We start from the raw sequence: 26760 nt of genomic DNA, 5'->3' as shown, positions 1-26760 counted from the left end.
TTTACACAACCATTCCTAGTGGTCCCATCACACATGTCTCTATTGTGAAAAAATGTGACATGTAAAATCTTGATTCAAATGCATAAAATCTTCTTGCAAAATACGAGCCTTTACAAACACATTATTCATGGTAACTAAAATGTTGAAATTGCTTTCTCAACCTTGTACAGGTAGAGATTTTACAATAACTCCAAAAATTATGTCCATTCCAAACATTTTGGCTTGCAGCAAAATGTTGAGCTCTTGATTGCCCAAACTAGATTGGTCGATAAACCTATTGTGGTTTATTTCCATTCCAAACCCTTAGGTTTAAATGTAGTACATGTGTTTGCATGCCGTAAAGGTTAGGCCTTTGCCCACTCACCACTCAAAGACGCGGCAAGTGCAACTAGGATTTTTTTGCCATTGTAACTCGATACTTTTTCCCAATAATCTTTGAGTTTTTTGTCTCCGTTATGAACACCTTGTGCTTCCCTTTCTTGATACCTTCCACTTGCTCAATGAGAGGCTTAGAGAACTGTCAATTCTTTTTGAAGCCTCTTCAAAATATCGTTGCCGATATCCACTTGGCTACCCTTGCCCTTCAGCCTCCATGATCCGCATCATCAAATGAAAACCAATGAGTTGCAATGCATCTATCTTCTGAATTGTCAAGGCTGTTTTGCGTGCCTAAGTGGTCTCGTGAAAAGGTGTGTGCAAACATTCCACACATGCTTCACATCTTCACTGCAAAAACCATGTTCATGTATGTATGTTCTCTTCGCATAGAAATACTCCAACCCACCAAGTGCAACCACTTTTGGCACACACATCAATCGAAGGTGTAGAAAATCTACCATATAACATAAATGCCTCTTGGTTTCTGTCTTTCTCTCTGTGCCCACAAAGCAGCACGACAATGCTTTGTAACACTAGATATCTTGCTTCACGCATATATTAGTGAAATTATTACTCAAAGACGAAAGATTTTTTTTAAAATATTAATCTTGAACAAGCTAACGAAAGTGCATTGAAAGAATAGTGGCCCATGTTGATAGGAGCACCTTATGTCATTAATGCCACATAGATATTGTGGCAACCATGTATAGCGTGTCATCTATGGTCTTTGATATTTGTATATGTATGTTAGCTTTGTATGGGATTTTTTTTTGCCACTAGAAATGAAATTTTTCATGAATCGTTTCAAAGTTCTTTATTATTCACTTTGTTGATAGTGTGCTTAGTCTCTCTCTCTCTCTCTCTCTCTCTCTCTCTCTCTCTCTCTCTCTCTCCATGTCGGAGAGAGAGAGACTAAGCACACTCTCTCTCTCTCTCTCTCTCTCTCTCCATGTCGGAGAGAAATACCTCTCTCTTTCTCCCTTCACAGAAGGGAGAAAGAGAGAGGTATTTCTCTCCGACATGGAGAGAGAGAGAGAGAGAGAGAGAGAGAGAGAGAGAGAGAGAGAGAGAGAGAGAGAGAGAGAGAGAGAGAGAGGGGGGGGGGGGGGGGGGGGGGGGGGATAGTTTGGTAAAGGGTGTGTTGAGATGGAGGGGCGTGTTTTGACTTAGAGAGAGAGAGAGAGAGAGAGAGAGAGAGAGAGAGAGAGAGAGAGAGAGAGAGAGAGAGAGAGAGAGAGAGAGAGAGAGAGAGAGAGAGAGAATATGAGAAAGGGATACGGAAGCAAGGGGGGGGGAGAGAGAGAGAGAAGGAAGAAGTGAGTGACAAAAAGGTGCATAGGAATGGGGAGGGAGACAGCAGAAGAGGCAACTGTTGGGTTTAAGCCCTTTGTCGATGGTTGTCTGAACTCGTGGGAACAGCACTAGTCCTAGCTGGATGCATTCCACTAGTTCCAAGTGCAGCTTTGCATGGTAAAAGGACTGATTTGCATGGTTCGTCTCTCCTATATATGTAATAATTTTCATTAATCAAATATAGCATGTGGTTATTTTTAGTTTTTCTATCGGAGCTCACTTCTCCCTCTCTCCTCTCGTAAGTTTTTTTTGCACGCTCCATCTCCCATCATGGTTTGTTCACCATGCTCCATCTCCCACCCTCCATAGAAACAATGGTAGCAGAGCCCTAGGCGTTGCTAGGATGACTTTCCAAGACACTGTCAAATTTTCCAGGGGCCATCATCCATAGGCATTGGCAAATGGCTTAGAAAAGAGGCATCTTTGGCAAGAAGTGTTGCATACAACATCTCAAATCAAGGCGGAAGCTAGCAAGGACTAGATGGTGATTGTAGGTGACAACACAACATATTGAAATGTTGTATGAAGCCTTGGCAGCAATCCTTGGTGTTTTGATAGGCGTCCATCTATCCTGCATCCACGACATCCCAAAACACACTTCACAGTGGCAAGGGCGTCTCAAAAATCCCGCAGTAAGGCTAGTCTTTGATGTAGCAATTGCTACGTGATTTTTTTTTCAAGCTTGTTAGCAAGCCTTCAAAACGCTACAGTAGTGGCAGTCGGCAAGTGGGGCATATTCAATTGCCATCTATGGTGCAAGCAAACCAACCAAGCGGTTCTTAAAACGCCATCCGACATGGAAAAGATTCGTATGCAAGAAAAGCAAACTGTAAATGAACTAAAGCACCAGAGTTCCATTTTGGAGAAATGGTTACCAGCTCTATCAAAGCTTCAAGTGGGGGGAGAGCGAGGTGTCAACTCTTTCTTAAGGTATAAAGCATTGAACCTCAGTCCTGGTAAGACTATCAAAATCAAAGCGAATTAGGAAAGAAAGCAAGTGATAAATCTTCAGACGGTTGCTTTGCACTCTCACTACAACAACATAGATTTTCAAAAATTGATTTTCTTGTTGTCCATGTCCTAGGTTGTCATGTTTGTCAATTACTGCCATTTCAAAAAGTTGTACAGGTTATAAACACTACCACATGAAAAAGTGGTAAGACCTCCCATGTATCTGTTTGGTTTGAGTTCTTGTTGTCTCCACTCTTTTGAGAGAAGTACACACACCTTGTGTTGTTGTCAAGGGGGGGCTCCTACTCATTGTTTCAGGTGGTTGAACTCTGCCATGGTTTCTACTCAGCCCATGGTTAGTGGCTTGGGCTTGAGGGGGGATTGTTGGGTTCAAGCATTTTTGTCGATGGCTATCTAAACTTGTGGGAACACCACTAGTCCTAGATGGATCCACACTGCTAGTCCCAAAGTGCAACTTTGCACGGTAAAAGGGTTGGTTTGCATGGTTAGTCTCTCCTATATATGTAATAGTTTTCATTAATCAAATATAACGTGTGGTTATTTTTATTTTTGTTGTCAAAGCTCTCTTCTCCCTCTCTCCTCTCATAAGTTTTCTCTGCTCGCTCCATCTCCCACCATGGCTTGTTCACGGTGGCACCGTCCATAACTGCTACAACATAACAACAAGTAGTAGTTAGAGGAAGTGGTGGAGGAGGCGAGGGCAACAAAGAAAGAGAAGAGGCGACGAGCGTGGAGAAGAATTTTGGGTGGCATTGGTGGTGACTCTGGTGGCCAAGATTAATGACACTAGTGGTACATGGACAACCCCAAAAAAAACCTTGCTCCAAAGCTTGCTTCACCAAGTTAGCTCCATATCCTAACTCATACACTTAAGGGAATATCCATATTTTTTAATACCACAATGTGATATCTAACCTAGAGATGCTACACATAGGAGCATGAATCCCATATCTTTACAAAGGGTCATTTGCAACACAAAATGTATTTGAAATGTTTTCCATATTTGTACACCATATGTACTTTCCTATTATGCACCATTTTGGCCTTGCACATCATCAAGTAGTGTATGTATACATCCATGCTAGTGCAATTAGGCCCATCCTTGTGATAGGGCTAGACAATGTTATCTTTATGACGATAAGACCTTTCTCATGGGCTGTATAATTGTGCACGTATGATTTGTATGCCATGCCTACCAGCAAGGCAACATTCACTTATGATGAGCCACATACGACCATGCCAATAAATCATCAAGAACAAAAGTCATGCAATCAAAGAACAATGAACAACAATCAAGCACATGGCAAAAATGACAACCACAAAGTATCAAAACAAGTTGTAGACTTGTGTGGGGAGTAAATCCTCAAAACTATCCACAACGGCATTACATATCGCGGGCTCTCGGCTGCCTCAGGACTAAGTGGCACGGGCATGGGAGGGTGGGATCTACGGCGGGGGGCATGTGGGCCGTAGATCCCAAATGCGGGTATCCTAGATTACAAAAAGGGTAAAAAGTAATCTAGGGTACCCGCTTTTCGGAAGTAATCTAGGATACCCTCATTTTGGGGCGTCGGGTTTGAACCCGAGACCTCACGTATGAGAGGCACCTACCCTAACCACTACGTTATGCGTGCGTTGTGAAACGTGGGGGCTCTAATTTACTTAAAACATGTAAATTAGAGGCGGACGTCGAATTAGGGTACTTTAGATTACTTTTTATATAAAAAATAATTTAGGATACCCTAATTTACTTTCGACGCTGCCACTGGGATCTACGGCCCACAATGCCCCCGTCGTCGTAGATCCCACCCTCCCATGCCCGTGCCACTTAGTGGTGTCCTTGGGCTGAAACTGAGATCACCCAAGCTTCGACAGCCGAGAGCGGGATGACAAATGTCAGCAGTGGATTCGCCGTGCAAGGTGCGTGGTGCTTTGGATCTGCTCACGACCCCCTCTTCTCTGTCGGGCGCCATCGTTCGTGAGCATGAAGTGTAAGCACAGCAGCCGTTGGAAGCTGCTGACTAATGGCATGCTGGCATGCCTTCCTCGCGTTTCTTTTGCTGCTCGAGTCCAACGAGAGTGTCGCTTATGTGCGCCACGACGCGTTCATTGGCTACTCTGAAATCAATATTGGCCGCCCTCCTCGTCCTCCCTCAGGTCTTTATACTTCCTCACTGTCTGTTCTAGTCTCATTTTCCTTGATGTGGGCTCTCAGCTTGCAAGTGAATGACAGTTCAAGCGCAGGAGTATCTTTTCTTCACCACTGCATATGGGGTTAGTCTCTCTCTCTCTCCCCCCACCCCTCAAACAGACATGGACACATAAGCACACACATGCATGCAGGCATGGCCGTATGTCCAGCGTCTCGTGAGCATGGACAGGTACCATCAACAGACAAAATATTGGTTTATGACATGCACCTTTTCATATGGAAGACAATAATCTTCAATAGAAGCTGGCCTGTTCAACATTCCATGAACTTTTTGCCGTGAGGATCCTACATTCTGAACCTCTAACTACCCTTACCTTTCCATGGGGTGCCCACATTGACACGCTTCCAAAGCTTCGCTTCTCCAAGCTTGTATGAGTCGAAGACTGTCATGGTAGTCGCTCTCCAAGTATAGTTGTCGCTATTCGATTATCGATTAGTATGAAAGGTGGGAAGAGTAGGGATCTTAATTGGTTGATCATTTATGCCGGAGTAGAAGTGGGACCAATCTCCTCACTCCTTGTCATTCGTTGCCCCATTTTTGGCAACCTCTTCTCGAACTTCTTCATCATGGACTGAGTTCATATCAGAACCATCACCCCGCTCCATTGTCGAGGAGAACTTGGGCATGTGAATAGGCTAGGATGGGTTGGGATGAAGAGGGTTTCTCAAATCAGCCCAAAACAGCTTTGAATCATCCCTAAGAGGGTGAAGAACAATAGCAATCAGCAGTATGCTCCTTTTGTTGCGAAAAATCAGTACCAAAACCTTGCATTGACCACTAATGCAACTTGAGAGCATGCATGTCGCCTTGGCTTTGAAACCATGTCAAAGGTGCGGTGGAAAAGATGAATCGGATGACGATCAAGTCTGCAACTGCGAGCAAACGTCCTCGTGAACTCGGGTAGCCACCGCTTCTTGCATCTACTCCGATAGAATTCCACCGAGTCAGCCTGCGAACAAGGGTTGCCAGCCACTTCGGCAAAGGGCATCACATGCGTGCAATCCTTGCACACAAAGCACCTGCAATAGGAAGCTAGAGAGGGAAAAAAACAGTGAACACTGCCTCATAAAAAACGCTTGTATTTATTGCTTGGGACTTTATATTCCCACATTTAGGGGTTGTTGGGGAGTCAAGCAGCTTGATTGCATCCCTATATAGGGAGAGAGGGATGTCCCTTGTACTCTCTTCTTTCTCTACCATGCTCTATCTTGATCTTGCTCTCTTTTGGCTAGCTTGTTGTGAAAAGTACATTGATGAGTACATTGGCATATCCTACATTGGAACTAAAGAGAATTCTTGAAGCCGTTGTTACAATCGTGGAAATTGTGGTCATCTGTCACAAATTGCTGACGTGTCAAGTCACTGAAGAACGGAGCCAACCTGCAGATCCGACCGAGGGGCCTAAACCCTAAGAGAAGCAGCAGAAGAAGTTTTACCAACTTGCAAAGTCTTGCCAAGTGGCCCATTTTAAAGACGAGTTCAACTTGCGAGACCTCGTCGGATGGGGCCCAAGTAACCTAAAGACTTTGAAGTACAGCAGGACCCATAGACACGCACTCTCCAACTCTTGCGTAGAAGATGATGATGTGGCAAGCAGTTTGGAATTTCCCGTTTTACGTTGGCAGTGCCACGTGGCATACTATACGGATTTTCGCATTTTGTGCTGACGTGGTGGCCTATACAGATTTTTGTGATTTACGTTGGGCAGCTTTTAGTGCAAGTTTTTGAAACCAGATGCTTTTGAGTTTGATGTAACTACTTTTCATGGCCAAGGTCCTTAAAATATGAGCCAAGGGCTCATTCTCTGGCATGCTCCGCGTGAGGTGCAGAGGATGGAGTACTGGCAATATACTGAGTTCAAGTAATATAAAGAACTACTGAAAAAGGCGCCAAGGTTTGGGGTCAGTGCTCTCTGGGGTGGAACTCTACCACTCCCCTTCTCGTGTGTTGTGCATCTCTTTCAGTTCAGTTGTTATTTGAAGTGCTTAAAGTTGTTTAGTCTATTCTTTCCCGTTGGCACGTGGTGCCCGTCCTCGTGACAGTGGTATTAGAGCTTCAGGCGTGTGCTTTTCTGAAAACATACCGGTCCTATCAGAGAGCAAACAGAGCAAGGTGACGCTTCCAAAGTTTACCGGAAATTTTGTTAAAGAATCTGTCTCTTGAGCTGGGACTTATTAGCTACTCTCACCCTTACTCCATCGTGCATTGGGCGCGCTCCCGTCTTCATCGCTCGGCATAAGCCATAAAGATCACTTGCAAGAGAAGGATCAAGGATTTTTTTTTCAAGCGGTTGTTTTTCTCAGAGGCAGTGCCATGCAGTGGTGGATGTCTATAGCTACCAAGCCGCACACTCTAAGGACTTGGCAAGCTTTCAAAAAATTTGTTTTGCCCGAATTTCATGCCTTCAGATATCTTTCTTCGGAGTGCAGCTTCTGGCAGAGTCGGGTATTCTGAAATGCTTGCCATGGAAACCCTAACAGATTATAATTTGAAATTTCTCGACATCTCTCAGTAGGTGTCTCTGCTCGAGCTGATAACCTTGGAGCTTCAGTGTGATTGATATATCTTGGGGCTACCATCACTGCCACAGGAACAGTGTCTGTCGAGGCCTATTTTGACTATTCAAGAGCTTATGGACCATGTTGCGGTCGGCTACAACCTTCTGGAACAAACCTAACCCTAATCTTGGTGCAGGTTTCAGGATGGAAAGCAAGTCGTCTTTTCGAGCTCGACCGATGTCGAGATTGCTTTTTAAGTTTGAGTTCTGTTTGAGAACCTTTCTAGTGATCCTGCTTGGAATTGGTTTGAAATGGACGGAATCTGTTTCAAACTTGCCTTGGTGCCGATTTGAATTGTTTGACTTTGGTTTTAATAATGGTTTCAATGCTTGCTGATTTACTCCCGGGTGGAGTAGTGTGAAATGCTGTTTTGGTATTGTCGGAACGACAGAGACGGGATGTCTGGGGATTGTTTCGTTGTATGCTTGAAAACCTTGGAACATGCATATGTGAGCATTTGTGTTGCATTATGATGTGCCAGCCACTGAATACTTCGTATTGGATAAGATTTTTTTGGGAAACCAACGATCTAGGATATCAAGAGCTCTAAGCTGGAATGAGACTCCCTATTGGATGAGATTTTTCTGGGAAGCCAACGTCCTAGGATACCAAGAGCTCCAATTCGGAATGAGAAATTTGATTGTCCCTCCTCGGAAATTTTTGAGCTAACTTGAGTTGTTTTGGAGATATACGGTAATCGCGAACGATTACTTTCTTTCAAGAAGGGGGGATGTTAGAACTGTTGACGTGTCAAGACACTGAAGAACGGAGCCAATGTGTAGATCCTGGCCGAGGGGCCTAAACCCTAAGAGAAGCAGCAGAAGAAGTTTTACCAACTTGTAAAGTCTTACCTTGTGGCCTATATTAAAGACGAGTTCCCACCAACTTGCAAGACCTCGTTCAATGGAGCCCAAGTAACCTAAAGACATTGAAGGACAGCAGGACCCACAAACACGCACTCTCTTCAACTCTTGCGCAGAAGATGATGACGTGGCAGGCAGTACGGAATTCCGCGTTTTACGCTAGCAGTGCCACATGGTATACTGTACGGATCTCCACATTTTGCGCTTACCGTGCTGATTTGGCAGCCTGTATGGATTTCCGTGATTTACGCCGGCAGCTTTTAGTAATAGTTATGAAACTAGATGCTTTTGAGTTGAAAGTTTTTTATGTAACTGCTTTTCATGGCCAAGGGCCTTTAAATATGAGCCAAGGGCTCATTCTCTTGCATGCTCCGCGTGAGGTGCAAAGGATGGAGTGCCGGCGATGTACTGAGTTCAAGCAATATAAATTAATACCAAAAGGGGCGCCAAGGTTTGTGGCCAGTGCTCTCAAGGGTGGAACTTCGCCACTCCCTGTCTTGTGTGTCGTGCATCTCTTTCAGTTCAGTTGTTATTTGAAGTGCTTAAAGTTGTTCAATCTATTCTTTCACGTTGGCACGTGGTGCCCATCCCTGTGACATCATCTGTTTTATCATGCTAGCCTAAAGTTTGTAGAATTAACATTTCTTATTAATATCGAAAATCATGCTCTTCTTATTTCTTATTAGTCTATTACTGCAAATTCTCTCACACACAAAGCAGCCCTCTTTTTCTTCTATTGTTGTGTTTTCATTTGTGTCACATGCACCATACTCATTGTACTTATTTATGTGCTCCCATATTTTATACGTTTCAAATGGTTTTTGAAAGCCGTAAGGCACGTGGCCAAAAGCAAATCTGCTAAAATCAAGCTCCCCCCAAAAACGCCTCAAAATCAATTGTTTTCAATAATTAGGCAAAGAGGGGCTCCCTAGGCCTCACTTATAAAGGCACGTGGCCAAAAGAAAATGTGCTAAAAACAAGGTGCCCATGTAAAGCTCTGACACCTCGAAAGTTAAGTGATTTCAATAACTAGGCAAAATTTATTGGGCAAAAAGAAACTACCGTTTTAGTGCTGTGTGAATCGTGGCGCTTTGAACAACGCGATTTCCAGGCAGACCACATCTGTTACTGCCACATCATCACTCTGTGACATACCTCTACTTGAAGAGGAGCAAGCGTCTTGATTACGCCTACAAGAGAGACAATAAAGAGTAAACTAACTTAGTAGTCACTAACTTCATGCATACATGCCTTTGACTTCTCAAACTTTGTACTAGCAGAAAGAACACTGGTCACTGTCAATCAACAATCACATTCACATCATTATATATGTGGAAATCTCAAAGACAAACTGTGATCATTACGACTTAATTTAGCCATCACATCCATAGCTCACCAATCTTGAATGGATGTCTAGGTGCACTAAATATTGTCATATTTACCATTTATATCACCTTTTGGTGAATCCAGACAATATGTTGGAGACATTTTATCTCACATACTCAAACAAATACAGATTTGCAAGAATACATTTATTAGTAAGCTTTAGGGAATTCTGACCATTCCATTCACTTATCATGGTAAACAATCTATATACATATCATATAGCATTTACTAGGCAAAGCATTGTTAACACATCAACACCCCAAAATGTTGAAGATAGATTGGTTGACTCTATCTCAATCTATGGCAATTTGTGAGAAAGGAGTGGAGTGGTTCCTCTCTTGGCAGCACAAATTGCACCAGATTCAACTTGCTAAATGGATGTGCACTTCAAGAAAAGCTTTAGCTAAACTAAAAGCGTCAAGGTAAATCTCTAGTATGTGAGGAGTCTGCAAAGTTATCCTCCTCTTGTTGAAGTTTAAGCATCTCAAGTGATTGCCCCAATGTGTTCCTAGTTAATTATTTGTCTTTAGGTTTTTATTTTACTTATTTGACATGATTCTAGGTAGGGCAATTTGTTTGGGGGGGTACTTAAGGCCCTTGATAATTAATACATTGCCAAGTTGTTTGGTTCAAGAGACTCTCTCTCTCTCTCTCTCTCTCTCTCTCTCTCTCGCATTCTCCCTTACTGTAGGCTTCCACATCGTCGACTTTGACATGGTATCAAAGATTGGTGGGTGCATTGAAGAGAAGCTCAGTTGGTTGCATTTCAGCTTGTGGAGCACCAACGCTTTCAAAACGCGAAGGTTCTCCTCCTGTGTTTTTTTGCTCACTTGGTGGAGCATTTTAAAACGCTAGGCTCTAAGTGCCTTGCTTAACAGTGTCACGCGGCTTGTTGTAGCATCTCGGAGCGCTAGGTGGCTTGGGGAACTTCAATGCTAAATTGGTAGCAATTTTTCAAAATGTTCTGGCTGCAGGACTTTGCCGGCGAAGCATGACTGCGAGATTGCATGTGACCTTTTGAGACACTGCCTGGCTTAGAGATACCCACCTTTGGGGATATTGAAACGTTGCTGGGAGGGCTAGATTGGTTGTCTGTTTTGGGAATCTTATTCTTAGCTTTTTGAAACAATGGTTGAATGACTAGGGGTTAGTCTTGGGAAAGATTGTCCACTCTTGGCCCCCATTAAGAGGTCCCTCTCTGGAAGTTCCCATGAAGTCTCATCCCCCCCCGAAGCCTAGGCATTTTGAGCAAGAAAGGATAACGGCTATGAAAAGTGATTGGAGCAGTACTCAAGTTTCCGCCAACCCATTTACCTCGACGCCCAAGGCAAGGTTTGAATCTCGTAAAAGGACAAAGTCCAAGGCAAGCTTGATGAGGATGGTGGTGATACAGTTTGCATGGAGGATATCTGCATGGCACACGTGGTGGGGCACAGTGTGAGGCTTCTAGCGAGGTAGTGGTTGCCACAACATGCTTCAGCCAGAGAGGCTTGTGAGTGGTAGATAGGGGCAAAAAGGTTTGGACCCTTGTGTCGGAGTTCAAGTTATCAGTGTTTGAACCCGTGAGTTGGAGCTCAAGGCACATGCATCTGGCAAGGAACAAACATGACACATACAAAACACTATGAACGTGCGTGCAATTCATTGTTGTTGGTTGGATTATGGATAGATGTGTTTCAAAAATTCATTGTCTTGGAAAATTTTCGACTTGATGTGCTCATAGTCCACGAATGGTGATTCTTGGACGTAGTGTGGTCTACAATTTACATTTCTATGAGGCAACCTGTAACAGACTTGGACACTCCAAGTCAAGAATCAACCACAACAGCACCAGATAACCACTTCAAAACAGTTCACAGTTCACAATAGATTTACACTGGCCTGGCGCAGTTCCGTGCCTAGAGATATTGGCCCCAAAGACTGGCGCCCCTTTCGGTATTTCTTTTTGTATTAATCTGAGTTCAAAGTACAAGAGTGGTTGGGTCTCACTCTCAGACTCTGTGTCCAGATTCTCTGCAGAGTGGGAGCCCAAGCCACTTATTTATTTACAAGGGATGCCAAAAGCAGAGCCCCAAAAGATTAAAATCAAAAGCCTAAAAATAAAGCAAAGGCTCTTTCTCTCACAAGCTCTCTTGAGCTTCCAAAATAAAGCAAAAGATTCTCTCTCTCTCCCATCCTTTGCGTAGCCAATAAAACAGCCAAAAACTGCCGTTAAAAGCCTCCGCAATTTCCGTCGCGTTTTTGCGGGCTGCCACGTCAGCAAGTGTACGGAAAATCTACCACATCAGCAAGCGTACGGAAATCTGCCACGTCAGCAATCAACAGGGTTAGGGTTAGGGTAGGGTTAGGACAGAATTAGGGTTTCAGATTTTTTATGGTCAGGGTTTCTGCTCTTGGGCGGCCACGTCATCACTTAGTGACATACCCCCCTCTTGAAAGCATTGTAATCGCCCTCGATTACGCCTGCAAAACAGACAGAGGCCATAAACCGTCTTAGCAGACACTGTTTGTTAGTACCTATGCACTAGGAACACACATCTAGCACATGTACCAATCGACAGTTACATCACACGACACCACTGGACATGACTCGACAACATAGGACATCACATGACATATCAAGAATAGGTTTCCTATTCCAAGGATTGATGATATTCTTGACCGCCTAGAGGGTGCAACGATTTTCAGCAGGATCATCCTTAAAAGTGGGTACCATCAGATTCGAATTAGGCCTGAGGATGTGCACAAGACTGCGTTTAGAACGACATTTGGTCTCTACGAGTTCTTAGTGATGCCATTTGGTCTTACAAATGCTCCTGCTACGTTCAATAGGATGATGGATAGGATCTTCTGTCCATATCATAACTTTGTTGGCACATTCTTTGATGACATGATAGTCTACTCGAAGAGTGAAGAGGAGCATAGGCATGACTTGACCATTGTGTTCGAAGAGTTGCGCAGGAACAGATTGCTCATCAATGGCAAGAAAAGCGAGTTTTTCTTGGAAGAGATCCACTTTCTCGGACACATTGTGTCAAAGGATGGCGTCCGAATGGATCTTGCGAAGGTAGAAGCAATCAAGACATGGCCAGCTTTAAGGACTGTACATGATGTCCGTAGCTTCTTAGGGCTATGTTCTTACTACAGAAGATTCATTCGCAGCTTTGCAAAGATTGCTTCACCTTTACATGCTTTGCAAAAGAAAGAGGTCACTTTCAGATGGACCCAAAAACAGATTTCAGCTTTTAACCTCTTAAAGGAAAAGATGACTTCAGATCCAGTCATTGTTTTGCCAGATCTCAGGAAGTCATTTGTGGTCCAGTGTGATGCTTGTGGCAGTAGCATTGGTGCAGTGCTAATGCAAGATGGCAGGGTAGCAGCCTATGAGAGTAGAATCTTGCAAGGGCGAGAGATGACTATGCAGGTCTATGAAAAAGAGTGACTGGCTGTGATTCATGCGCTCTTAAGTTGGAAACACTACGTGCTAGGTGCTGATTTTGTTGTCCTAACGGATCATCAGACCTTGCGATACTTTCTGACATAGTCAAAGCTATCGGAAAAGCATATGTGATGGGCAAACATTCTTTCCATTTTTCACTTCCAGATATGCATGTGGAAGGCAAGAAGAATGTTGTGGCTGATGCGTTATCAAGAAAGCCACAATTTCAGCTGGGTCAATTCCTTATCATCATGAGCTTGATGACATGAAGGAACAGTATGCGAGTGACGAAGATTTTGCAGAGATCTTCGAACAGTTAGAGAAAGGACAACGTCATGAGCACTACCTCCTCAGAGATGGTTTTATGATGATGCATGGCAGACTCTGTGTCACTAGGCCATTGCGACATAAGGTCATGGTAGAGAGTCATGTCCCATCTTATGCAGGGCATCGTGGTATAGATGCTGCAGTGAAAGCGGTTGAGACATTCTTTTATTGGCCTACCTTGAGGAGAGATGTGGATGCCTTTGTGCGAGCATGCGTGATTTGCCAAAAGGTCAAGTTTGACAGGCAAAAGGCATCAGGGTTGTTACAGCCATTGCCGATTCCAGATAAACCATGGGAAAGCATAGCAATGGATTTTATCTTTGATCTTCCAAGAACACAGACAGGGAATGATGGAATCTGGACCATTATTTGCAGATTCTGCAAGCAAGCTCATTTCATTCCTGTTAGGAAGAAGATAAACCAGATCAGATGGCACGTCTTTTTATGTGCAATGTCTTTAAGTACCATGGTCAGTGACCGTGACCCAGGGATGACAAGTCTATTCTGGAGAGGCATATTTGAGAATATGGGCACTACGCTTAAGTTCTCATCGTCGTTTCATCCACAGACAGTCATCCACAGACAGATGGGTAGTCGGAAGAGGCAAGTTCTACTGTCTTGGATCTGCTTAAGTGCTATGTATCAGAGCACAAGGCGAAGTGGAAGCAGTATTTGCCGTTGGTTGAGTATGCATACAATAATACAGTGCATTCTTCAACAGGCAAAGCATCTTTTGAAATTGTTGAAGGTCATGTGAAAGTTCCTCCCATTTTGCATACCAAGGAAAAGATCTTTCAGGCAGATCAATATGTACAGATTATCGATGAAATGTACCAGAAGATAAAGCATGCCCTTGAAAGGACACAGGCAAAGCAAAGGAAAGCTGCTGATCTAAAAGTCGTGAATTGCTGTTTTCACTTGGTGATTGGGTACTATTGCGGTTTGAAAAGGCACGCTTAAAGAAGCGAAAAGGTAAAGAAAGTCTCTTTACAAAGCTTAGTATGCGTTACTATGGGCCTTTTAAAGTAACAGAGAAGATCAGTGACGTCAGCTATAGGCTGAAATCACCTGAGAACTGGAAGATTTACAATGCTTTTCACGTGAGTCTTCTCAGACCATTTATTGGTGATGTGCCATAGGATATTCCAGTTGAAGAGCAGCCAAAAGTTGAAGAGCTTGATGAAATTTTGGTCCCAGAACAGATCATGGTACACAAGAAAAGAAAAGTCAAAGACAAGGTTACAAGGGGATATTTGGGTAGTTCAAGAACTATCCACCTATGGATGCAAAGTGGATGGAAGAGAGTGAACTGTTAGAATCACCAAATGTATTGCAGCTCTACCTTGAAGCCTTTGGTTTACCACCTACGTATTCTCCAACTCAAGTAGAGCAAAGGTCAAAAGGAAAGAGACCTGCGCTAGAGGGGGGTGATCCAGGAGCTAGCACTTCTCATGTATCTATGGATTTAGTGCAATAAAAGTGTACTCTGCTTGGGGAATAAAAGTTTTGTCCAAAAGTTTGTTCAGTGCTATAGAAGTAAGTATGTATTGTGAGTTGTCAAGAGTACAGTAATTGCTTCTAATGAGTACATGTTGACGCATTTTTAAACTGTTGGTTTATAATGTTTGAAAGTATTCGAAGTGTACTAAAAGTTATGGACTCTATTAAAGCTAGTGGCACAATGTGAAAGCTATCCACTATGTCAATGGAATAGTCTCACAGGTAGACCATACATGAGTTAACAAGTGTTGAATACACAAGAGTGTTAAGTATGAGCATGTATGTCTCGTACCATAGTTACCCGGAACGGGAACGGGGAACGGGAACGGTAGGGTGCGGAACGGGATGGGAACGGGAGGGAGGAGAGGGGCCGGAACGGTAGACCAAAGAAACTATATATATTATATGTATTATAGGCTCATATGTTAGTGAAAAACTATAAGCTAAGATTTTGAATTTGACCATCCTAATTAGAGCCATATTTACACATGTTTTACGATGACGGAGCTTGAGACAAGGATGGAGTTTGACTCTTGAGAGAGAGAGAGAGAGAGAGAGAGAGAGAGAGAGAGAGAGAGAGAGAGAGAGAGGAATGGAGCTTGAGACACGAGAGGGAGGGATGGAGCTTGAGAAAGGGAGGTAGAAGCCACATTTGTTCTTTGAGGGTGTTGTTCTTTCCGCCAAAAAGGAACAGGAAGACGCCAGAGCTCCATGTCCAAGCTTAAAGCTTTAGCAAGGAGAGTAGCTCAGTAGAGATGTTGAGAGCTTGAGGAGGAGGTGAGACGAGCCTCCAGAGTCCAAACAGCCCCAAATCAGCCCTCTAAATAGCCCCCAAACAGCCCCAAATCAGCCCTCCAAATAGCCCCAAATAGCCCCCAAACATGTCCCCAAATAGCTAGTGAAAAAAGTTGACTTTTTGGTTTGTCCTTTCCAGATTCCCGTTCCGCCGTTCCGCCCCATTCCCCCCCGTTCCGGGTCGCCGTTCCGGTTACACCCCTTTCCGGAACGGTGTTCCGTTCCCGACTCCGTTTCGAGAGCCAGACCCGTTCGGAACGCCGTTTCGGAACATTTAGGGTCCGTCCCGCCCGTTCCCTGTTACTATGTCTCGTACCATGTCGACTAGGTGTGTACACATGAAAAGGTTGACAGTCGTGATATGGTGTCCATGAAGTGCTGTACACACTAATGGATTGATATTCATGCAAACGAGGACGTTCGCAATTTCAAGAGGGGGGTATGTCATGAGTCTGTGGCAACTAATTTTACTTGTTGATTTCTTTTTTGGGGGAAATTTTATTTGACTTGTTTTAAGGCACCCCTCTGGAAATGCCAATGCCCGAGTTGCATGGTGTGAGGCGGACAGTGAGAGTCTAGGCTGGACGGCTAGTGAGCACTAAAGTTGGACAAATGGATTAAGGTTAGCAACGGTGGGGCTATGAGTGTAAATCACCTGATAGCTGGCTGACATTGCATTTTTAGATATGGTTCTAGTGGTGATTGATGGTCAGACGACCAGTATGAGTGCCATGGAAGCATCTCCTAAAATTTAGGAAATTGCTATTTTGGATCTGAAAATGTGTTCGCGTCATTAGCTTTGGAATGACAAGGGGAACATTTTATTGCTCTGCTGCCAAGTCAATTGACGCACCAGTTGAGATATTTTTAGCGAAGTTGGCCAAAGTCGGAAACTGGGCGAGGTGTCAGTTTGTGAGTGATTTGCCTCTCTGGGATAGCTGGTTATCAGCAAAAGGGGTGCCATTTTCAGCGTTCAGGTGGATTGCAACAGGTGCAAGAGCTATGGAGTGCTTCCTTTCCCTCTTATGTACAGTGCGGTGTCAGGAGTGATGCCCTGCACGCTACGCACTGCTCTCTCTCCTCCCTACGAGCAGTTATGTTATGCCCCTCAAGTGGGCTTCATCATTTGACCCATGTACAACTGTGTGGATTTATGCTTCTGTGCCGAGACGAGAGCCTCTCTGAACAGGAACGGGTGTAGCTAAGTGCCACACCAAAACAGGCACCAGTGAGGGTGATAACCTCACCACACAGGTGCGTTTTCAGCGTTGCGAATTCGCTGAAATTGGACTATTTGCAGCCGTCATGATGCTGGGAGGAGCATTGGGAACAATGCCCCACTGTTAGACGACAGTTCGGGGGCTGTTTAGGGCTGAAAACAGAGGAAAAACCAATAATTACATCGTACTGTAATTACTGTTTTGCGCAGGAAACAGGAAGTTTTGCTGTTGGAAACGAGTCAGAGCTTGGGAGACTGTCCAAGGCAAGTTTTGGGGTTGTTATGTTGCCTAAATTTTACCTGCACAGGTGCCATCTTGCTGGAAACACGTAAAGGTCTCAAGGACTTTGGTTTTTGTAGTCTCTTCCTCATTCCTGAAAGATAATACAGAAATACCGAAAGGGGCACCAACCTTTGGGGCCTACATGTGTCACTGTCTGATTGGGACCATTCTAGCTTCTTGGCCGTGCTTTTGTTTTGAAGTGTAATTCCGATCACAAATACAGGTTCCTTTTAAGTCATTGTGTAACAGACTTAGACACTCCAAGTCAAGAATCAATCGCGACAGCACCAAATAACCACTTCAAAACAATTCACAGATCACAATAGATTTGCACTGGCCCGGTGGAGTTCCGTGCCTAGAGATATTGGCCCCAAAGACTGGTGCCCCTTTCGGTATTTCTTTATGTATTAAATCAATGTCAAAGTACAAGAGCGGTTAGGGTTTCACTCTCAGACTTTGCGTCTAGATGCTCTGAGAAGTGAGGCCCTCACCGCGTATATACAGATTACAAGGGATGCCCAAAAGTAGAGCCCCAAAAGCTTAAAATCAAAAGCAGAGATTTTCTCTCTCAAACTCTCTCTGTGAGGCTTTTGTAAATAAAGCAAATTAGCTCTCTCTCTCTCAATTTTGCGTAGCCCAAAAAAAAGCACAATTTGCGTCGCTAGTGCTTTTTTTTCCCAGCTCCGTGATTTCCGGAATCCGTACACTGTTGCCACGTGGCATGGCCGCCTGATTTTAGGGTTTCAGCCAGCAGTCAGGGTTAGGGTTTCCAGAAAATTAGGGTTTTTGTAAAATTAGGGTTTTTGGCAGAAATTAGGGTTTGCAGGATTTTTAGGGTTTCTGGCAGAAATTAGGGTTTTCTGCTGTCGGTAGCCACGTCATCACTTTTTGACATACCCCCTCTTGAAAGCATTGTAATCGACCGCGATTACGCCTGCAAAACCGACAAAAGCCATAAACCGTCTTAGCAGACACTGATTATTAGTACCTACGTACTAGGAACACACATCTAGCACATGTACCAAATCGACAGTCACATCAGAGGACATCACATGACATTCAACATCATTCGGATCTTAGACCATGATTTATCGGCAATGTAACTAGCAATCACATCTAGGTCCAATCGGGACCTCATCGATGTCCGATTGACTAATCCCTATTGCAACCATGTCTATTCGAGATCAATCAGACCAAAATGCTGCAGTCATTTCGTCTATCAGTTCTTGCACTTAAGAGAAGTCAAGAACAAATCAGTATCATAATCAGGAATTCCATTTCATTAAAGTCATACAGCAGAATACTGTCAGCTTTCAGTATCCCTGAAGCTCAAAGAGACATCAATGACTCTAGTATCTAAATCAAGGCATCTGTTGACAAAGGAGCGGAGTGACTCCCCTCTTGTGCATCCCACTGCACCAGATCTCCGGCCAAGCTGAATTCTGGGTTCCATTTGGAATAGACTATGCTAAATCAAAAGCATTGAGGTAAAGTTTCACAATCTGAGGAGTATATGCTAGGTCCTCCTCCTCCATCCACTTCGCATCCAATGCAGGATAGTTCTTGAACTTAACCAAGAACCGCCTTCGGACTTTACCTTTATTCTTTGTATCCTTATGTGCCAAAATCTGTTTAGGAATAAGGATCTCCTCGTTTTCTTCCACTTCGGGTTACTCATCCGGCTCCCCATCGTCAGGCACATCACCCTTAAAAGGTTTCAAGAGACTCACATGAAATGCATTGTGAATCCTCCACGTATCTGGTAGTTTCAATCGGAAGGAGACGTCATTTATCTTTTCAGTGATCTGGAAAGGTCCGTAGTATCGCATACTAAACTTTGGAAAAAGCCTCTCCTTTCCCTTTTTCTTTCTTAGGCGTGCCTTCTCAAAACGTAAGAGAACCTAATCATCCTCCTTCAATTTCAAGTCGCGACGATGGCGATCCGCTGCCTTTTTCTGTCGTTCGTGAGACTTTGCAGTGAGACTTCTGCAAAGTCTCGCGAACCTTGGCAAAAGCTGTATCCAAATCTCGCGTATATTCATCCGCTTCAAAAATCTTATCTTTTGTGCTTATCCGTAAAAGGTGGACAGTGGCATTCAGTCATAACCTTTTCCCTCAACGGCTGTGTAACGCACAACATGGTTTTTCTCATCAAGTAGCCTTCCCGAATGGAGTATCCTGCTACTGTCTCCCCATCCCGTATCCGTGTGAAAATATCCGCAAAATCTGTATCTGTGGCATACTGATCGACCATATCCTCGAAGCTCCTATGATGTATCGCGGAAATAGCCAGAACTAACGGCTTCCGAGACAAAGCATCTGCCACCACATTCTTCTTTCCCTGCGCATGGACAATCTGGAAGTGAAACTGTGACAAGATGTTCGCCCACCGCATCTGCTTTTCCGAAAGCTACTTCTGTGACAAGAAGTAGCGCAAACTTTGATGGTCTGTAAAGACAATAAAATCTGCTCCGAGTAGGTAATGCTGCCACCGAGTAAAAGCATGGATAACCGCGGCCCGCCAAAAGCTCTTTCTCATATATCTGTGCTGTCATCTCCGGCCTAGAGAACAATCGGCTCTCGTAAGCAATGACATGGCCTCCTTGCATCAAGATCGCACCCAGACTACGACCACAAGCATCAGAATATACTTCAAATGACTTCTGCAAGTCCGACAAAGTGAAAACTGGTCCCGTAGTCAATTTCTCTTTCAATGTCTGAAAGGTAGTCACCTCTGTGGATCCCCACGAGAAAGGGACTCCTTTCTGTGTCAAGATATGCAAAGGGGAAGCAACCTCTGCAAACTTTCGTATGAACCGCCTGTAGTACGAACACAGTCCCAAGAAGCTTCTAACTTCATGGACATTCTTCAAATCGGGCCAATCACGTATAGTCTCTATCTTGGCCGGATCCATTTGCACTTCTGCTGCTGAGACAACGCGTCTCAAAAAGTGTATCTCTGGTAGGAAAAATTCACTTTTCTTTGCATTAATCACTAACTTGTAATCTCGTAATGCCTGAAAGACCTGAAGGAGATGATCTCTATGTTCTGCCTCATTCTTGGAGAAAACAATGATGTCGTCAAAGAAAGTGCCAACAAATAGCCTGTACTCTCGAAAAATCCTGTCCATCATCCGGTTAAATGTCGCAGGAGCATTGGTTAAGCCAAAAGGCATCACCAAAAACTTAAATAACCCAAAAGTAGTCCGAAAGACTGTCTTGTAGACGTCTCCCGGCGCGATTCGGATCTGATGATATCCACTCTTTAAGTCAATCCTGCTAAAGCACGAGGATCCCTGTAACCTGTTGAGTATATCATCGATCCTAGGTATCAAAAATCTGTTCTTGATGGTGATTTTGTTGAGAGCTCTTATAATCGATGCACATTCTCCAAGATCCGTCTTTCTTCAAAACCAACAACACTGGAGAGCAATACGGTGAAGTACTAGGCTGGACAAGACCCTTTTCCAAGAGGTCTTTCACTTGGTTCATAATCTCTTCATTCTGTGCTCGGCTCACACGGTAAGGTGGGTGGTTCGTTGGTGTGCTTTCAGGTATCAGATCAATGGTATGATCTTCAGGACGAGCAGGTGGTAACTCTCCTGGTAGGCCCTTTGAGAAGCAATCGGCGTGTGAGTGGAGAAAATCTTGGCGTTCTTTATCAAGTTTAGACATATGTGTCCTATCCTTATCGCTGAATTCTTTCATAAAGATCGAGTAAACAAACAGACTGGATTTCATTAATTTAGAAATGGCCGAAGACGATGCAATAGGGACAGACTCGCCCTTCAGTTTAATGTCAAGTACAATTGTTCTGTCCTTCTCTGTAGTCAAAGTTGCTTTTCTCGCCCGATAATCGACCACGGCGTTGTTCTTGTGGTACCAGGGAATCCCTAAGAGAACATCACAACCCTCCAAAGGTATTATGAAGAAGTCCTCATGCCCCAAATACCCCTGACAATGCAATCGAAGTTTGCCAATGACAGGTGTAATAACTACGTCCCTGCCGGGTGCCGCTAGAACTGCCTCCGCAAGTGGTCCCATCTGATCGGGTGTAATCTCGAGCCGCGCCGCCAATTCCGGTGAAATGAAGTTGGCCTTGGCTCCTCGATCAAAGAAGATCAGGGCCTCTTGATCTTTCACTTTCCCCCAAGCTCGACAAAGTTCTGTACTCTCGTCCATGGTGTCGGGATCGGTACCCACACAATCTGGAACCGGTCCTGTTTTCATCTTGCCTTTTCGTCCACGTTCCTTAGCTGCTCTCGAACTCTCAGGCCTGTTGCCGTCCTTATCATTCTGTTCTTTCTGTGCCTTTTGAGGGCACTTCGCGGAGATGTGTCCATGTTCCCCGCATCCAAAGCACTTCCCCTCCTTGATGAATCGAGCTCGCTCTTGAGGAGTAAGCTCGGGTCGTGCATCCTTTTTCTCTGGGTTGCTCTTTTTCTTTCTACTTTCATTCCCAGAAGTCTGTTCGGCTCGTTGTGTCATGGCCTCATCTGTGGGGTAGGTTAGACTACCATAGTGAATGGCAAAGCCCCGCTTCGCATGACTCATCAACTCTTGAATAGAAGCTGACTTCTGCTCCAAGCAGTGATCTCGGATCTCTGTAGGTAGACCCAAGGTGAACCACTCAATCTGTTCTCTAAACAAGATCTTCTTGAATGAAGAGGCGGGTAGAAAAGAGCTCCAGAATCTTTCACAGTAAGCATTGATTGTAGCTTTCTTGGTCATCCGAAGATGGTTCCAAGCAGCTCGTATATCTTGTTCATACTCTTGCGTCAACCAAGAAGAAATAAAAAGCTTCTTAAATTTCAGCCATTTAAGTGGCGCAGTCTTGTTTAAAAGAAGCGTGGACCACCACGTACGAGCATTCCTCTTAAAGTAAGAGGCAGCTCTCCGAATCTTGGAGTGCTCTGAATAGCGTCCTCCCGTGAAAGCGATGTCAAATTGCTGTATAATAGACAAAGCCTTCGAAGCATCTGAGTATCCTGAAAAAGTATCAAACTTGATCGTGTGGCCACCTTCCTTAAACTCTCGGACTTTCTTGCTTTTATCTTCGAGAAAGTCATACTGGTTGGCTTTGTAAAAATTCTTCTTGTTCGCATAAAAGTTTCCGTCATCAGAATCTGAGCTGTCTGTAGACGAGTCCTCAGTAGAACTCTCAGTCTCTGGGCGAGATTTAGCCTTCTTTGCCTTTTTCTTACCCTTTCCGAAGCTTTGTTTCTTGCTTCGCTTTTTACCTGTTCTGTCTTCTTTGCTCGAATCTGAAGAGCTAGAAGAACTGTCTGAAGAAGAAGATAAAGAAGAAGAACTGGGTACTCCTTCAAATCGAACACGCTTCTTCTGTTTCTTTGCCTTGTCAAATGTTGATTGACGACCGGGAAGTTAATGCCTTTCTTCTGCTTTTTGCCGTGCTTTTTGGCTTTCTTTTGCGCGTCAAAAAGCTGAGCAATCCGTGCATCAACCACCTCTTGTAATTCCTTCTCTGAATACTGTTTGTGATCAGAAGGTTTCTTGAGAGCGGGTTTCTGGGGTGGTGTAGTGGTTTTCTGCCACTGCGCATGCACTTCCTGAAAAGAAGTCTCGGTCATATATTTTACCAATTTGGATCCTTCGCAAAACTGAGCATCATCTTTGTTGCATCGCCGATCAATTGACGACGCTTCATCTCTCTTTGCTCCGCCTGAGTAGGCCGAGGCGGGCCATACTCTTTGCCAGAATCTTCGTTGTGATCCCCGCCCTCATCTCCAGATGCAGAGGGAGTCGACTGATCCTTGCGTGAAGCCATAGGTGCCGCGGAAAAAAAAATTGGGGATCGGATTTCCCTTAGAAGAGAAATCGGCCGTGCTCTGATACCACTGTAACAGACTTGGACACTCCAAGTCAAGAATCAATGGCGACAGCACCAAATAACCACTTCAAAACAATTCACAGATCATAATAGATTTGCACTGGCCCGATGGAGTTCCGTGCCTAGAGATATTGGCCCCAAAGACTGGTGCCCCTTTCGGTATTTCTTTATGTATTAAATCAATGTCAAAGTACAAGAGCGGTTAGGGTTTCACTCTCAGACTCTGCGTCCAGATGCTTTGAGAAGTGAGGCCCTCACCGCGTATATAAAGATTACAAGGGATGCCCAAAAGCAGAGCCCCAAAAGCTTAAAATCGAAAGCAGAGATTCTCTCTCTGAGGCTTTTGTAAATAAAGCAAATCAGCTCTCTCTCTCTCTCTCTCTCTCTCTCTCTCTCTCTCTCTCTCAATTTTGCGTAGCCAAAAAAAAAAGCCCAATTTGCGTCGCTAGTAATTGAAGTCTCACTCCATTGAGCGTACAGGTCGAGAAGCTAGCTGGTTGCAGCCCTCGCTTGTGCAAGTATGCTAGTTAAGACTGGTTTGGTCTTGTCCTCGTCGGTCTAGCTGAGTGGTCCAGTCACTCGCCCTGGACTAGCTGAGTGGTTCAGTCACTTGCCCTGGTCTAGCAGAGTGGTCTAGTGTTAGGTGCAGCGGAATGATTGTTTGCGCTTTGCTCAAGATGAGTGCTCCGAACTGTGGTCAAGGATTCCTTTTAGTTCTTATGGAAGGGAGAGCCTTCCGTTCTTAATGGAAAGTGCTAGGATCACAAACAAAGTGAATGGACACTGTGCGTGCAAGTGTATGAGAGTGAGAGATAGAGAGAGAAGAGAAATACGACACCAGAGACGTTGTAAAACCCTCCTCCGAAGGCCCCACTCTCGTCGGCGAGAGTAGTCTACTTTTGATTGCACAAAGTGGTACAATACATATGCAATGGACTAATGCAACTTGGAACTATGCCGATGACGATGACGGTGATGACGACGACGACTTTAGGGCTGAAATCTTGGTCTTCTATCTGCTGAATTTCGGGACTGTTTCGGTGGCTGAAAATGACTGTTTTGGCTGCGTTTTCGAGGGCTGAAAATGGGGGTCTTCTGCAATGCTTCAAGGGCTGAATCTGCTACCGTGGGGAATGCTGAAAACGCTGCTGCAGGTGCTTCAGAATGGCTGAAAACCAAAACGCTGGGCATCTGCTGAGCGTTAATGAAAAAAGCTGGTCCTTGAGGATCTGCGTGGCGACTGGAAAACGCAAGGAAACTCGGGCTTGCTGGCACTATGCAAAACGCTAGGAATGGGGAGGTACTGTTGAGGATGTCCAAAAACGCCAGGGCTTGGAGAGGGGATCTGCAAACACTAGGATTGATGGGTTCTTGCTGAGAAGGTGTGTTGAGCGGGAGCTCCTGTTGCCTCTTCTGCCATTGAGTGCTAACTTGGGTTTGCTTATATACAAACTTAGCAAAATTGCCCTACCTACTTTGGTTGGGAAGTCACTTAAAAATAATAAGTGAGAAATACAAAAAATAGGGAAAATAGGCTAAATGCATTGAAAAATTCCGTAACTGATTCTAATGGATTCTGATGGGAATTCTGATGATCATGCTGTGTGCAACCAGAGGATATGCATCTATACCAAGTGACTGGGCATGCACGGTCTACGAATAGACTCACAAAAGTGCCAGATCACTTCTAATCTAGATTGACTGGACTGACTGAACCCTGATCATGCTGTAGCTTGTCCATGGACACATAGGGTTGGATGTGTCACGTGACATCCCCTCCTTTTCAAAGTGAGGTACTGGTACCGAACTGTATGGCGTCGAGGGAGATCGCCAATAGCATCCGGACTCCTGGAAGGGACTCTTCGCCGGCCCACTATGATGTGTGGGTCGTTCTATACTTGAACTTCATAAAGGTCTGCAACGCTTGCTTCTTTGGGCCGCGCCGAAAGCGACACAAAGTCTTCTGTGGCTCCTTCCTTGCTTCAACTTCTTCTAGAGACCTGGTTCTTTCGTCTTCAAGAATCTCCATGGCTGAAAATTCCTGAAACCATTTCCAACACAAAACCATGAATATACCTATTCCATGTAAAGTGAGTGGAAATAATCTTGTCTTCTCTAAAGACCGTGTATGCAATGGAGATGAACATAGAGACGGAGTGACAACCCGTTCATCAACCATATGCAAACAATGAGATCGAATCTTCACTTTTGATCTAAAGCAATCAACTGTGGCAATTCACAACGGAAATGCCCATGCTTAGTGCTCATACTTTCATGTGCTCTTTCGGGTACTGTGTCATGCAAAGGAAGAGACATGGAATGTGACTTCCTTACATACATATTTTTCAACTTTTCATGAAAAATCCGCATACATTCGTGCTTATCCATGAGAGAAACGTGTTCAACATACAATATGTCATGCCTAGGAAAAGGGATCACATAACGATGCTGACTAAAATACAGGAAACGATCACGAATGAAACATTTGAACAATGCGTGCGTATCAATCATGCGAACACAATATACTTCCTGTGAGGGTTCTTTGGACCTAGGCTCGAGAGCCAAGATCGCTTCTTCCTGAATGATCGAATCGTCTTGTGGGGGTTCTTTGGACCTCGACTCGAAAGCCAAGATCGGTTCTGCGTGATTGATCGAATCGACAACGAGGTAACAGGTTAGCTTCGCTAGAAAAAGCATCAACTAACACATCATCCTTGTGAACAATCACATCTTCTTCATGCAACTCATCATGCTTGTGAGAAATCACATCTTGATCATACAAATCATCATGCTTGTCATTGGCATCCAAATCATCATGCTTAGCAATATCATTCAAATCATCATGCTTATCTTTGTCATCGAAATCATCATGCTTGTCATACAAATCATCATGCTTATCATCATGCAAATCATTGTGCTTATCATTGTCGTTCAAAATATCATGCAAGTCATTGTCAATCAAATCATCATCATGCTTCACACAATCATGCAAATCCTGTGTGTCATGCTTTGGAGAAGAAGAGACTGAGAGAGTCCTTTTCCCGAATCTCTTGCATCGTTGCCTGAGCTTGAGAAAAGAGTCGCAAGAACTCTTCCCTTCTTGCTTTGATCTCGCGATCAAATTCTGCTTGTCTTGCTTTGTGCTTTGCTTGTCTTTCTGCTTCGTCTTCTGCGTGTCTGCGTTCCATTTTTGCTTTTCTTTCTTTGTATTCACGATCCAATTTGGCTTGTCGTTCTTTGGCTTCCAAGCGTGCTTGCTCGCGCTCACGCGCTATGGCTGCCATTCTTGCGGCATTTCTTGCTTCGCGTTGTGAATTCTGTTCCATAAACAACAGCTCCAACTCCTCCATTGGAGTTAGTGCAATCTGTGTCGTAGATGGGGAAGGGGGAGGGTCGGAAAAACCTCCTGGTGGGGAAAATTCTTCTTCACCTCTCTCATGCTCATCACCTCCAAGCGAAGTATCCATTCCGCTTCGTGTGATGATCGTTTTGAAGTCGTGGGTTCTTGTGGACTTGGGTTCTTAAGTTCACGAGGAACTTGGGTTCTTAAGTTCACGAGAAACTTGGGTTCTTGGGTTCTTGAGATTCTTGAGGTTCTTGAGGTTTTCCTTTTGCTTGCAAAT

General features: G+C 44.3%; 1 protein-coding gene across 4 annotated transcripts in view; it reads left to right on the top strand.

The window, feature by feature from the left end:
- Positions 1-4544: 4544 nt before the first annotated feature.
- LOC147420880 (uncharacterized) overlaps positions 4545-26760 on the top strand; it is a 77246-nt gene continuing 55030 nt past the window's right edge. The window contains exons 1-2 of one of the 4 annotated variants that reach the window (XM_086505127.1): positions 4547-4860; positions 4937-4977. In XM_086505127.1, coding sequence (XP_086361253.1) covers positions 4741-4860; positions 4937-4977 — 161 coding nt within the window. In that variant the 5' untranslated portion in view covers positions 4547-4740. Of the gene's footprint in view, positions 4861-4936; positions 4978-26760 lie in introns of all 4 variants that reach the window. The other 3 variants (XM_086505126.1, XM_086505124.1, XM_086505125.1) reach the window with 3 other exon arrangements.

This window comes from Adiantum capillus-veneris, chromosome 28, assembly GCF_014529385.1.
Source record: "Adiantum capillus-veneris isolate H3 chromosome 28, ASM1452938v2, whole genome shotgun sequence".
In the NCBI taxonomy this organism is placed as follows: Eukaryota; Viridiplantae; Streptophyta; class Polypodiopsida; order Polypodiales; family Pteridaceae; genus Adiantum; species Adiantum capillus-veneris.
This window is presented reverse-complemented; position numbering and strand designations above follow the sequence as displayed.